General features: G+C 41.5%; 1 protein-coding gene across 6 annotated transcripts in view; it reads right to left on the bottom strand.

The window, feature by feature from the left end:
- The window catches only part of STAU1 (staufen double-stranded RNA binding protein 1), a 54,762-nt gene that overhangs the window by 15,493 nt on the left and 26,435 nt on the right, over positions 1 to 12,834 (bottom strand). For all 6 annotated transcript variants that reach the window (XM_047069708.1, XM_047069707.1, XM_047069705.1 and 3 more), the window contains one exon: positions 2,303 to 2,401. In XM_047069708.1, the coding sequence (XP_046925664.1) occupies positions 2,303 to 2,401 (99 nt within the window). The remainder of the gene's footprint in view (positions 1 to 2,302; positions 2,402 to 12,834) is intronic.

Below are 12,834 nucleotides of genomic sequence, written 5' to 3'. Positions count from 1 at the left end.
TTCATTCTCTCTCTCCCCCTCCCCCTTTCCTCTTCCCCTCGGGTATGCACACGCTCACTCCAAAATTTTTTTGAAAATTATAAAAAAAAAAATAAGTAACTGTTCATTCATTCATTCATTCAATAAATATTTCCCGAGCATCCGTTATGTGCCAGGCAATCTTCCAAGTGCAAGAGACAGAACTGTGGGAAAGAAAAAATGAAAGCCCTTACTCAATCTAACAATGGAAGCAATATGAACCTTTGATATAGGAGTTATTTAACATAAGTACTCACATTAACAAACTCCATGCCACCAACACACACTGTTAAGGTCTTAAATTACCTTGTAAGATATTTACCCACCAGAGGGCACTCCCATTTCTTTTCTGTGACTCCTTGACTGTTCCTGGGTATAGGTTACATATTCCTGAACAGAAGTCTGAAATCTAAACAGAGTGGAAGTGGGGCAGAAGCAATCTGGTCTCCAATTCCCACAGATGTGGCATTCCTTCACTAAGGTTCCAGAAAGCTCTGTGACTCTCAAGGCAACGACTAGCATGAAAAGGTGGCAAGCTTCACAGGGAACCAGGGTCCTGGCACCAGAAGTCACCTCTGTAATCTTGAGGTGACCTGCGAAGCTAGGCATCCCCCGCCCCAACAATCATGACACCCCTTCTATAATCTCTAAAAATCCATTCTCATGCTTCACTAATCCTTCACCAGGAAGAAAAAAGGAGTATTTCTTCCCTTTCCTGCAACAGGCACCCAGGGAGACCTTGTGGCCTTTTGGAACGAAGCTCCCACCTAGTTCCCACTCAACAACCAGCCCTGTTATTCTGTGTATCTCATTTCTCCCCAGCCCCACTCCCAACAGATGAGGAAGGGCTAGAAAGGATACAGAGCCAGGTGAGAAGATACAGCCCTAGATCCATCTGGGGCTCTGCTCAGGGAGGCGGACAGTATAAACCAGGTCCTGCCTGCCAGGGTGAGGCAGGGATGGGTGTAAGGGGATGCAGGATGGCCCCATGATCCGAGTGGAACTTCCCATCCCACCTGTGTCCCATGGCAGGCCGGGAAGCAATGCTAGGTAGAAGTCAGAAATCATCATCATGCAGCTGACAGATCAAGGCCTGAACTCAGGAGCCAGTGTAGGGCACTAGCACATTAATAAGAGAAGGTATATATGTTATAAAGGCCAGGCATGAATTTGGGGATCACTTATAACTGCAAAAATGCTACATAATTATTTTACAGGATAATAAACTTCAAGGAGTCTTTAAGAACAGGACAAAAGAAATTTATGAACCACTTAAAATTGTTTTAAGCAAATGCCCCACCTCACATTACATTTGCTTAGAGAAACAATGTACAAGTATAAAGCATTTTGAAAAACTAAATATAGTCTTTGTAACTCTAAAAGACCAAAGCATTGACAAAGAACTTTGCATTGTACATAGTAAAACACAACCTTGCATAACCAAGCATGGAAATCAAAAGGAATTGCAAAGAATTCACCATGTCAGACCATTAATGGAAACTTAACCTCCCTTACCTGCCTAGTCTATCTGGACTCACTGGGTCTTTGAAGGAAACATATACTAAATGTATCTCATTTTCCATTTTGAACTAACAACCTATTAATTATTTTTAGACCATAAAGTCTCTAACAACACATGAAGTTATTAGAGTGGTGAATTAGAGGGCAAAAGCTACACAAGGATGAAACTGATGTCTTTTTCTTTTTTAAATATTTATTTTGAGAGAGAGAGTGTGTGCAAGCTGGGGAGGAGCAGAGAGAGAGAATCTCAAGCATCAGCACAGAACCTAATGTGGGGCTCGATTTCACAAGCCATGCTATCATGACCTGAGCCGAAACAAAAAGTTGGCCAAGTAACGGACTGAGCCACCCAGGTGCCCCAAAACTGATGTCCTTTTTAACAACTACACTGTACAATTTCTAGGGACTCTTAGGGAGGTTAACATTTTGGGAGTAATAGAGTCTTCTGAAAACAATGGATCCTGTCTCCGGAATACACATGAGAACATAAACACAATATTCTTCAGAACCATTCCAGGAGCTTGACCGACCTACCGAGACCTTCCAAGGACTGTGTGGAGGGACATGGCTGTCCCTAAATTAATGACCCCTAAAAGAAGAGAATCGATACTGCTTTTTGGCTAAATATAAAGTCTGAATCTTAAATCTGAAGGTTCACATGTATGTGATGATTATTCCAATGTTTTTTAGGGGGAAAAAAAAATTCCAATGATGAATGCCAACAGTGTTTTCCAAACGAGTCCTACATGTAAAACAAGCTTACCTCAAAATTCACAGGCAAGTTCCGTTTAAGTGCAATCTCAAACACTTGACTTATTTCAGATTTATTGAGATTTTCTTCTTCTGATTCTCTTCCATTCACCTAAAGGAAGAAAAATTGTTTAGTAGTGAACTCTTATGAAAAAACATCAACACCCCAGCTCTGATAAACCTTAAAAGCACTGAACCTTAGCTGTATGGAGTGAGCACTAACCCGGTGAGCAAGGCCGCTTGTGTGCCATGTGTCAGTGAATTTAAAAGGTTTAAAAAAAAAAAAACAAAACACAAACAATCTGGGTCAGCTTGTACCTCGTAAATCCACCATAAACAATCCACACCTAACAGACTCTGGCACAGCCACACCACAGCTGCTCAGGAAGAGGGACGGACTTCCAAAGCTTTCCTTGAGGACTGGCAAGCTACCTTTTGGAAAAAGTCAGAATACGGACAGATCTGTGAGGGACACGGCAAGTCCAAATTAGAAGTCTCTCCACTTAAGTATGCAGGCTTCTTATTTGGACACAAAGTCCCTGGAAATCCACTTTTTTAAAAACAAGGATGCAGTGCAACAAATTACAAAACTGCATACAAAATCTCGCACTTCCTGCTGCCAGCAAAAACGCAGGTGCAAACTAATGAAGTCTGCCGAACAAAGGCTGAGACTATCTTTCTAACAAGGTTCACTTACAGTCCCCCAGCCAGAGCTGGGATTAGACAGGGCAGAGATCTTCTCTGTGCAAGCTGACAACACGAATTCTAGATGTGCGGTAGTGATAATGAGAATCCAGATAAGCTCAGTAATAGCAACACCCCCTCCCCCGCCAAGTCATGGCTAGAGAGCTGAATTTTCCTTCGTATTATTGAGACTCTTTAATCAAGGAATTTGTACAATCCTATTTCCAAGATTAGAACTTTCGGACAAGAACTTGTGGCTAAAACTGCTGAAGAGGCAAAACGTAGGACTATCCAGGATTGTATCTGTTGTGCATTTCCCTATGTTTATCAGATAGATCTTATACCTACATTGGATCAGTATTTCAAACTACAACTAAAAGAAATGAAACGCTAAGTTAAAAAACATTAATACAATCAAGAATATAATCCTGTACAAGTAAATTTATCCCAGACATTCTAATTCTTTCTCTCCTTCCATGATGATGATGTTCTTCCCACTTCACTCTCTGCCTAGTCAAAACTATTTGCACAGCATTTCTGGTGGCTTTTTAACCTAAAAATACTTTTCTTCTTGCTTAAATCCTAAGCAGAAAGAGGGCCTGACTTTTTATGAGTGAATCCTTACAGCCAGAAATCTTCAAGCAAGATGCCTTGGAAGGCTAGAGCTCCACAGAAGTTTGGTTTGAAATAAATTCATCCATTCATTCATTCGTTCATTCTTGAGAGCGCGCACAAGCTTGGGAGGGAAAGGGGGAGGGAGAAAGAGAATCTTAAGTAGGCTCCACACCTAGCACAGAGCCTGAAGCCAACGTGGGACTGGATCTCATGACAGTGAGATCATGACCTGAGCCGAGATCAAGAATCGGACGCTTAACCCACTGAGCCACCCAGGCGCCGCTGAATTTTGTCTTTTAAATAGGTTTCAAACTTAAAGCCCCACCCTGTATTTTTAGAAGTATGTTCAACAAATGGTGCTTAGGAAAAGAGATCTCCTGGGGGCACCTGGGTGGCTCAGTTGGTTGGGCTTCTGACTTCGGCTCAGGTCATGATCTCGTGGTCTGTATGAGCCCCGTGTCAGACTCTGTGCTCACAGCTCAGAGCCTGGAGCCCACTTCAGATTCTGTCTCCCTCTCTCTCTCTGCCTCTCCCTGCCTTGTGCTCTTTTTCTGTCTCTCAAAAATAAGTAAAAACATTAAAAAAAATTTTTTTAATAATAAAAATTTCCACATTAAAAAAAAACAACACAAAAAATTAACTCAAAATGGATCTAAGACCTAAATGTAAGAGCTAAAATCGTAAAATTCTTGGAAGAAAGTATCTGGACACTGGATGTGGCAGTGACTTTCTGGATATGAGACGGAAAGCACAGGCAACAAAAGAAAAAGCAGGTAAACTGGACTGCACTGAAACCGAACACTTCCGTGCATCGAAAGTAAAGACAACCCACAGATGGGAGAAAACATGTGCAGACCACATATCTGATAAAAAATTAATACCCAGAACGTATAAACAATTCAATTTAAAAATGGGAAAAGGACCTGAATAGACATTTCTCTGAAAAAGACAGAAAAATGGCCAAGGACTACATGCAACAGTGCTCAGCATCACTCATCACTGGGGAAATGCAAGTCAAAACCACAGTGAGACACCCTTCACACCCTAAGAATGCCCACAGAAAATAACAAGTATTAGCGAGGTCGTGGAGGAAACCTCAGGCCTTCCTGGATGGAGTGTAAAATAGCCCAGCCTTTGTGCGAAACAGTCGGGTGGTTCCTCAAAAAGTTAAACAGATTTACAGTATGATCCAGAATTACACTTTTAGATATATATACTTGAAAGAACTAAAGTAGGGACTCAAACAGATACTCTGCCACCTATGCTCACAGGAGCTTTATTCAGTGGCCAAAAGGTGAAAACAACCCAAACATCCACCAACATGTTGATGAATGGACAAAATGTGGAATAGTCATACAATGGAATATTCTTCGGCCTTAAAAAGGAATGAAATTCTGACACTGGCTACAACATGGATGAACCTTGAAACATTATGATAAATGAAATAAGCTAGACACAAAAGATGAATATCCACTGATATTCGGCAGCCAGAATGGGCAAATGCATACAGACAGAAGTAGAACAGAGGTTACCAGGAGATGGGGCAGGGGGAGGTGGCAAAGGGGAAGTTACTTTCAATGTGTACAGAGTTTCAATGTGGGATAACGAAGTTCTGAAAATGGACAGTAGTGATAGTTGATGCCACGGAACTGTACGCCTAGAAATGGTTGAGATGGTAACTTTTATGTTTAAGATTTCATTTTTTAAAAATTTTTAACAAGATTTTATTTTTAAGTAACCTCTACACCCAACATGGGGCTCAAACTTACAACTCCGAGACCAAGGGTCACACACACACTACTGACTGAGCCAGCCAGGTGCCCCTGGTTATCTTTAAAAAGGAACCAAGAAAAGTATGTTTTATACCAAATAGTAACACACTAGAGATCGTCAACATATTAACTTGCTATTAACTTGCACTAATAGGTACTCATTTTTGTGCATACAAAAAAATTCTTGACAGCTATTTATTTGACGGTATCTAGGTTTTTTTTTTTTAAAGTTTATTTTGAGAGACAGAGAGAGAGAGAGAGGGAGAGAGGGAGGGAGGGAGGGAGGGAGGGAGAGGGAGGGCAAGCACAAGCAGGTAGGGGCAGAGAGAGAATCCCAAGCAGGCTCCATGCTGTCAGCACAGAGCCTGATAAAGGACTTGAACTCGTGAACCGTGAGATCATGACCTGAGCTGAAATCAAGAGCTGGATACTTAACCGACTGAGCCACCCAGGCAGCCTCAGAGGTTTTTTTTAAGTATATGAGCTGTTAAAAACAAAGAGTTCACTCTCATACTAAGTAACTGTGTTAATGCAAGCAGAACAAAATTTAGAAATAAACTGGGTGCTGAGGCTAAAATGAGACTTCAACCACCATGCATGCACTCCGATTTTCAAATCTGTTGTTCATTTTACCAGCCCAATTAGTTTTAACTTTTAATTTCAAACATTCAGAAAAGTACAGATAAACAATGTAACAGGCAATTGTGCTGGATTTAACAAAGGTCAACCTTAAGAACTACTGACATCAAATTTTTATTTTTTAAGGAAAACAATAAAGCCCTTTTCACTCCCCTTCCCAGGGCAGCCTTAATCATGTATCTTTCCCAACCATGTTTTTTGTAATGGACGAAAACAATACATGGTATAATTTTGTGTTATGAAAATTCACATAAATCATTTTCACTGATTATATTCATAAATATTATACAATTCAAACTCACAAGTTTATACTAATCAAATGCTACTCTATATTGAGGTTCCACATAAGTCTGACAGAAAATAACAATCTATTGCAAAAATCTAAACCGTAAGCCAGTGTTTCTTAAACACAGCAGCAGCAGGATCACTTGGGAGCTTTGCAAGGACAGATGCTGGCTTCCCACTCCAGACAAATTAACTTCAAGTTTTTTCAGGTAGGGCTTAGATATCCATTTTATTTATAGGTACTTATTTTTTTTTAAGACCCCAGTTGATTTTACTAGCATCGTGGAGATTCACTGCTTTATGCCATTGTTTCTAAAGGGATTTCAATAGGGACAACGCGGCCAATAACATAAAAATGCAAAACAGAAAACAAAGATATACATGTACTTAGAAGTCACGTTATGTTGCTCTCTTACATAAATAATTTTGATATTATCTGGATTGGACAAAATGTTGGACTGGATTGGAAAGCAGCAAAATGAGTCAAAACCAATCCACAAATACCATTCTCAGTAAGATGGGAAAAGTATAGTGGGACCTTAATCTTATCTTCACGAAGTGGGAATTACTGTTAATATCAATTCCAGAATGTATGGTTTATCAATAAAATCTAGTCAACATTATAAAAAAAACACTCTGAACCAAGCTTAACCCTCAGTATGTCAGAAAAAAAAATTCACCTAACCATTTACTTACTATCTGGCTTCAACACACTCTTTATTTTTCTATATTTAAAGTCATTTTACAAATAACATACAGACTAAAAGGACAACTAAGAATCTTTTCATTAGAGATTTTAATCAGAATTTAAAATAGCAAATCCAAGTTTTTATTTCAGATTTGTAGTCTGGAAGGCATTTATGTACCTAAAATGGGCATGGTCCTTTAAATGCCGCCCATCAGCTGGCTACGTCTGAACCCAGAGCATAGCCCACTTGTAACGATGTCATGTTTCAAATCCATCTCCAGTGGGTTCCAGCTTATCATGACTTCTGATTCTTCTTGGACTGGTTTCATCAAAACACACTACTTGTGAAACTGACACAATTTTATTGGAGAACAGCCATCTTCTTTGCTCCATAACTACCAACATGCTTTCATTTTTAGATTTATAAACCCTCCCAAAAAAGGAGCTAATGAGTTTTTTTCATTGTTTTATCATCTGTATCCTCCCAATCACCTTTGCACACATACCTCCTTCTGCATTTGCCCACTTATTTTGTGAACAGTAGGTGGTAAAAAATAAATTCTGGTGGCCAAACATCACACACAACAAAAATGAAAGAAATGTTGTCACATATACCTTTTTAAAACATCAAAACAGGATGTTCCAGGTTCTTGTCATAAAACACTGTGTGATGAAGCCTTTCCTGTAGAATGGCCAGAAGAGTGTACACATTTCCTTTTCAGACCCCAGAGAAACATACTGTTCACTCGCCGATTCCTGAGTCTGGGGAAGCTAACCTACCATCGATCCCACGTGAAGACCGGCAGGCTGAGATTCGCCGAAACTCTCAATCCCACAGCCATCGCCGAGTCCTGGGCCCTGCTTGCCCCTCCATGTTCACCTTCTCACTCATCTAAGAGTGGGCAGGTCTTCCTCCGCCAATGGTCTTCTTTTGGCCATTAGAGGCACACAAAGAAAAGTTCTAAATTGTCACCTGAGTTCAAAGAAAGCTAACAGCAGAGGGAAAAGACGGTGTCCCCTGTCTTCTGCATCTTCCTGAAAGAAGGAGGCGGCGTGCCAGGCAATGCATTAAGCACAGCAAAGGCTGGGGCAGCAGTGAGTTATTTCACGACTGTATCATCCACCTGGGGAGTCACCATAATTCCATCTCCTTTTATTTCAGTCTTGCTTAGTGTATTTAGGAATGGATGACGAACAGCAAAATGTTTCAAGACAAAGGAAAATTTAGATTCCATAATGTGAAGATTTACAAAAGGGTCCAAAGGACCCACACGATCACTGCCAGGCAGAAGGAGTTTTATTCTGTCTTAAAAAATAAATCTCGGGGTGCCTGGGTGGCTCAGTCAGTTAAGCAGCCGACTTCGGGTCAGGTCATGATCTCACGGTCCCTGAGTTCGAGCCCCGCGTCGGGCTCTGTGCCGACAGCTCAGAGCCTGGAGCCTGTTTCAGATTCTGTGTCTCCCACTCCCTGACCCTCCCCCGTTCATGCTTTGTCTCTCTCTGTCTCAAAAATAAATAAACGTTGGGGCGCCTGGGTGGCGCAGTCGGTTAAGCGTCCGACTTCAGCCAGGTCACGATCTCGCGGTCCGTGAGTTCGAGCCCCGCGTCAGGCTCTGGGCTGATGGCTCGGAGCCTGGAGCCTGTTTCCGATTCTGTGTCTCCCTCTCTCTCTGCCCCTCCCCCGTTCATGCTCTGTCTCTCGCTGTCCCAAAAATAAAATAAAAAAACGTTGAAAAAAAAAAATTTTTAAAAATAAAAATAAAAAAAATAAACGTTAAAAAAAAAAAATTAAAAGAAAATATTAAAAAAAAAAAAAATCGTTTTCCCTTTGTTCTTTGTAAGATCCCCAGAAAAGAATACGAGTCCTGCAATGTCAATCCTTACAAGGCTTGAAAAAGGAGCTCAGACATGAAAACTGGGTCCCATGGATCCTGACAGAATAATGAAAATCAATTTCAGTTTAAGCCCCAGCTAAATACATCCCTGGCCCAAGTGAAAACAACAAGACCAGAAGAGCTAATTTATTTTCACAAAAGTAGTACCAGAAAGGCCCTCAAAGAGTATAATGTTTTTTCTCAAGTTGGCCTTCTACCACTACCACCAAGAGAAAACTTTTAAAGCTTGATACAATCTTCAAGACAGAAACCGCACAACCACACACAGATATACACATACCTACATACACACGCAGCTGGCACTTTAATTAAACACAAACAGGATCACAGCTCTGGTTCTTGACTCCTCCTTCTCCGTACCTTAGGGGCCTCCTTTCAAGCCTATGTGTACAGACCTACCACACTCGGGACTCCCTCTGACGAATGCATCTGTTTATTTAACCACTTCCCTACTAGTGGACATTAGGTCAGCTCTATTTGTCTATTACATATACTGTAGCTATTGGCCACCTTGCTCCTAACAGCTCAGACACTGAGTAAGTCATTCTTTATTACCACAGCCTTGGATTTAAAAAAAAAAAAAAAAAAAGAAAGGAAAGGAAAGGAAAAAAAAAAATAAAGGCATTTTTTTTAAAATTTTTTTAATGTTTTATTTATTTTTGAGAGAGAGAGAACAGGTGATGGAGGGGCAGAGAGAAAGAAGGAGACAACGGAATTTGAAGCAGGCTGCAGGCTCTGAACTGTCAGCACAGAGCCCGATGCGGTCGGTGCCCAAACTGGTGAACCATGAGATCATGACCCAAGCCAAAGTCGGAAGCCCAACCTACTGAGCCACCCAGGCACCCCAAAGAAAGGCATTTTTCCAAGGCAGGACCTTTGCACAAGCTGCTCCTGCTGTTCTTTTGCTTATCTTTAGTCTCTGCTTCAATGATGCTTCCTCAGAAAGAACTTCCTTGAATGCATCGCCGTTACTCCAATCTAAAAGAGACATCTGATGCCCTTCTAATACTTGCTACTTTCTACCTTAGTACTCGCTGCACCCTTTGATGATTCTAATGTTAACATCTGTCAGCTCTGTTCGATGAAGCCCCAACATGGAAGGGGCAGATTTTTCCTCAAAGCCTAGCATGATGCCTGTTGTCAAGGAACCAGACAACCCCTGCTTTATAGATATAAATTGCTGGCTTTTTATTGGCCATGTTCTAGAGAAGACAAATTGATCTATCACACAATCACATGCTCTACATACTTTCAAAAGCAAAATCAACAATTTGTTTAAAATTGTAATTTCTGGGGTGCCTGTGTGTTTCAGTTGGTTAAGCGTCCAACTATTGGTTTTGGCTCAGGTCATGATCTTACAGTTCATGAGTCTGAGCCCCATATCAGGCTCTATGCTGGCAGTGCAGAGCCTGCTTAGGATCCTCTCTCTCCCTCTCTCTCAAGATAAAGAAACTCTAAAAAAAACTGCAATTTCCAATACTGGCAGACCACAGGCAAAAAGGCTGCTCTCACCCTGGTGGCAGATTTCTTAGTGGCACCATGCTTCTGAGAACTTGGTCACATTTACTGCCATGCAAGTGGCATATTTATTTCCATGTCTGGGCTCATAAAAATAGTCATAGACATGCACAAAGATTTACTACGACAACGTTCCTCACTACCTATTTTCTAAAAGGGAACACTGCAAACAATCTAAATAACCAAGCCTCTGTTGAAAACATAAACTGGTATGTTTACACAATGAAACACACTGTAGCTATTAAAAAGTGTTTAGATGCAAGTTGAACTTGAGTCCTCCAAGGAATTCGAAGTAAATGGCATGACAACAGATTCATGATAAGCAGTTCCATGAAAAAAAGTGGTTACCATACAATATCCTCCCACTTTTGTCATTAGACAGGTACACGTATTTACTTACGTATGCACTGACACCCACCAAAATGTTAATAGTGATCATCCATCAAGCAGCAAATCTATAAACGATTTTTGTTTTTTAATTTAAAAATTTTTATAGTTTACACACATTCATTGTAAGAAAAAAATTAAAGATCCCTTCTAAAAATGTCTCTTTACGCCCTACCACCCAGCTATCAGGAAGCCTGGTTGAGGTGGGAGGCCAAGTGTTTCATTTATTATCTCAAAGCAAGTCTCATCTGACTCAATGACTCTTGTTTCTGAAGCACTGGGTGAGCCCAGTCCTTGAGCCGTTTCTGAAGGGCAATGTCTCTACTTCAAACCATACAGAACGAGAACAGGAGCACAAGGAGATTTAACATTACTCTCAGCAAAGCTCCATACAGACGGCAGAGGAGCCAGTGGAACCCAGCCCAGGAGAGTGCATCTGCGCCAGCCTCTGCCCTCAGGCCAGAGCCAACCTCGCTGCTCCAGGGTAATGGGGTCAGACCGGGGACACCAATCAGGTACCTTCCCTTTTCAGCAAAAGGGTGGGTACTTCCAGGCAGCATTCAAAGTGGGGTGGCTGCCTGAGGGGGAAGCACCGATAATACTTAGGACTTAGGACCTGTGGTTCCCAAACCCTGACCGAGCTTTAGAGCTACTGCAAGAGCACACTTAAAAAAAAAAAAAAAAAAAAAAAAAAAAAAAAAAAAGGCAAAAGACAGACTCCTATTAGAAATCGTGTGGGTTGGACCAAGGAATTTTTTTTAAACTTCTCAAGTGGTTGTGAAGCAGACAACCCACATGCCAGGGCTCAGCGATCGTTTAACAACTGCTGGCGAGAAGCAGCTGAGAAACAACCAGCCCATCTGACTCCAATTAGATCAGCACCGCGGCGAAGTCAAAAAATGAAAAGCCTCCAAGATGACTCAAATTACACTACCTACTGCTTCTAACAAATCTCACCAGTGAGAAGCTTATCCCTTTAACTTCATGAAATCCCCTCTTCTAAGTGACAGTCTCTTCTATTTGGTCCTCAGTGGACCCTGGAAACAGATTATCTCTATTGTAAAATGTGTGATTACACTGGAAAAGGCAAACACACCATAACGAAAAACAGTCATTGATTTCCTAAGACCTCAATTCCCATTTAGCCACAAGGAGTTAAAAACCTATTCTTACTGTGGGATTTTTAAAACCTGGTCCCCAAATTCTCTGACACTCTTCTCATCCAGAAGTGAGGTTCTTAACATTGTCAATGTACCAAATAAAAGCAACTGAGCCGTACGCTTAAACTGGTTAAAACTGTGAATTTATGTTATGTGAATTTTGCTTAATTATAAAAAGTGAGTTTCTGTATCTCCTCCTTTTGAATCTGGGCTCTGTGCCTACTTGACCTATAGATACAGCAGAAGCAATGCTGTGGGGGATTTCTGGGCCCAGGCCTTAAAAACTGGAAGCTGCTTCCATTTCCTGTCTTCTAGGATACTTGGAACCCGGCACCATCCCATCCCGTGGGTCAGCAGTCTCTGCACAGGGTAGTTAAGAGAGGAACTGAGGTCCTCTCAGGACCACAGCCGCTGCTTCAGTCTCAGCAGACAGCCAGCATCAACTTACCAGTCTTGTGAGGGAGCCATCTTGGAAGTGATCCTCTGGCCCCTGTGGAGCCACCTTAGCCAGAGCTGTGTAGGGGAGAGACCAGCTGGGTGCCAAGCCCTGCCTAAATGGCAGATTTGTGAGCAAAATAAATGCCTACAGGTGGTTAAGCCACTAAAGTTTATAATGGCTTATTACGCAGCAACAGATAACCAGCACTCTGGTATGTCAGAGTAGCTGGTCAAAAATGGCTTCAGAAAATTCTCTAAGCTGGTGCCATAAACCGCAGCAGGTTCTGACAAGAGTAACCTTTACCACCAAAGAATTCCTCCAGGCATGTGCTTCACAACTCAATTGAGTCACAATCTTTCTACCACGTTCACTCAAAACTATGCCATAGAGTGAAAAAGAAGGCATCTGACTTTCTTGCTAAGACATTTTTTTAAGGGGGGGTGGGGAAGAAAGGCCAAAAGGC

This window comes from Lynx rufus, unplaced genomic scaffold (genome assembly GCF_022079265.1).
Source record: "Lynx rufus isolate CCGP_SWC_20201006 ecotype Redwood Valley unplaced genomic scaffold, mLynRuf1.p SCAF_8, whole genome shotgun sequence".
NCBI lineage: Eukaryota > Metazoa > Chordata > Mammalia > Carnivora > Felidae > Lynx > Lynx rufus.
This window is presented reverse-complemented; position numbering and strand designations above follow the sequence as displayed.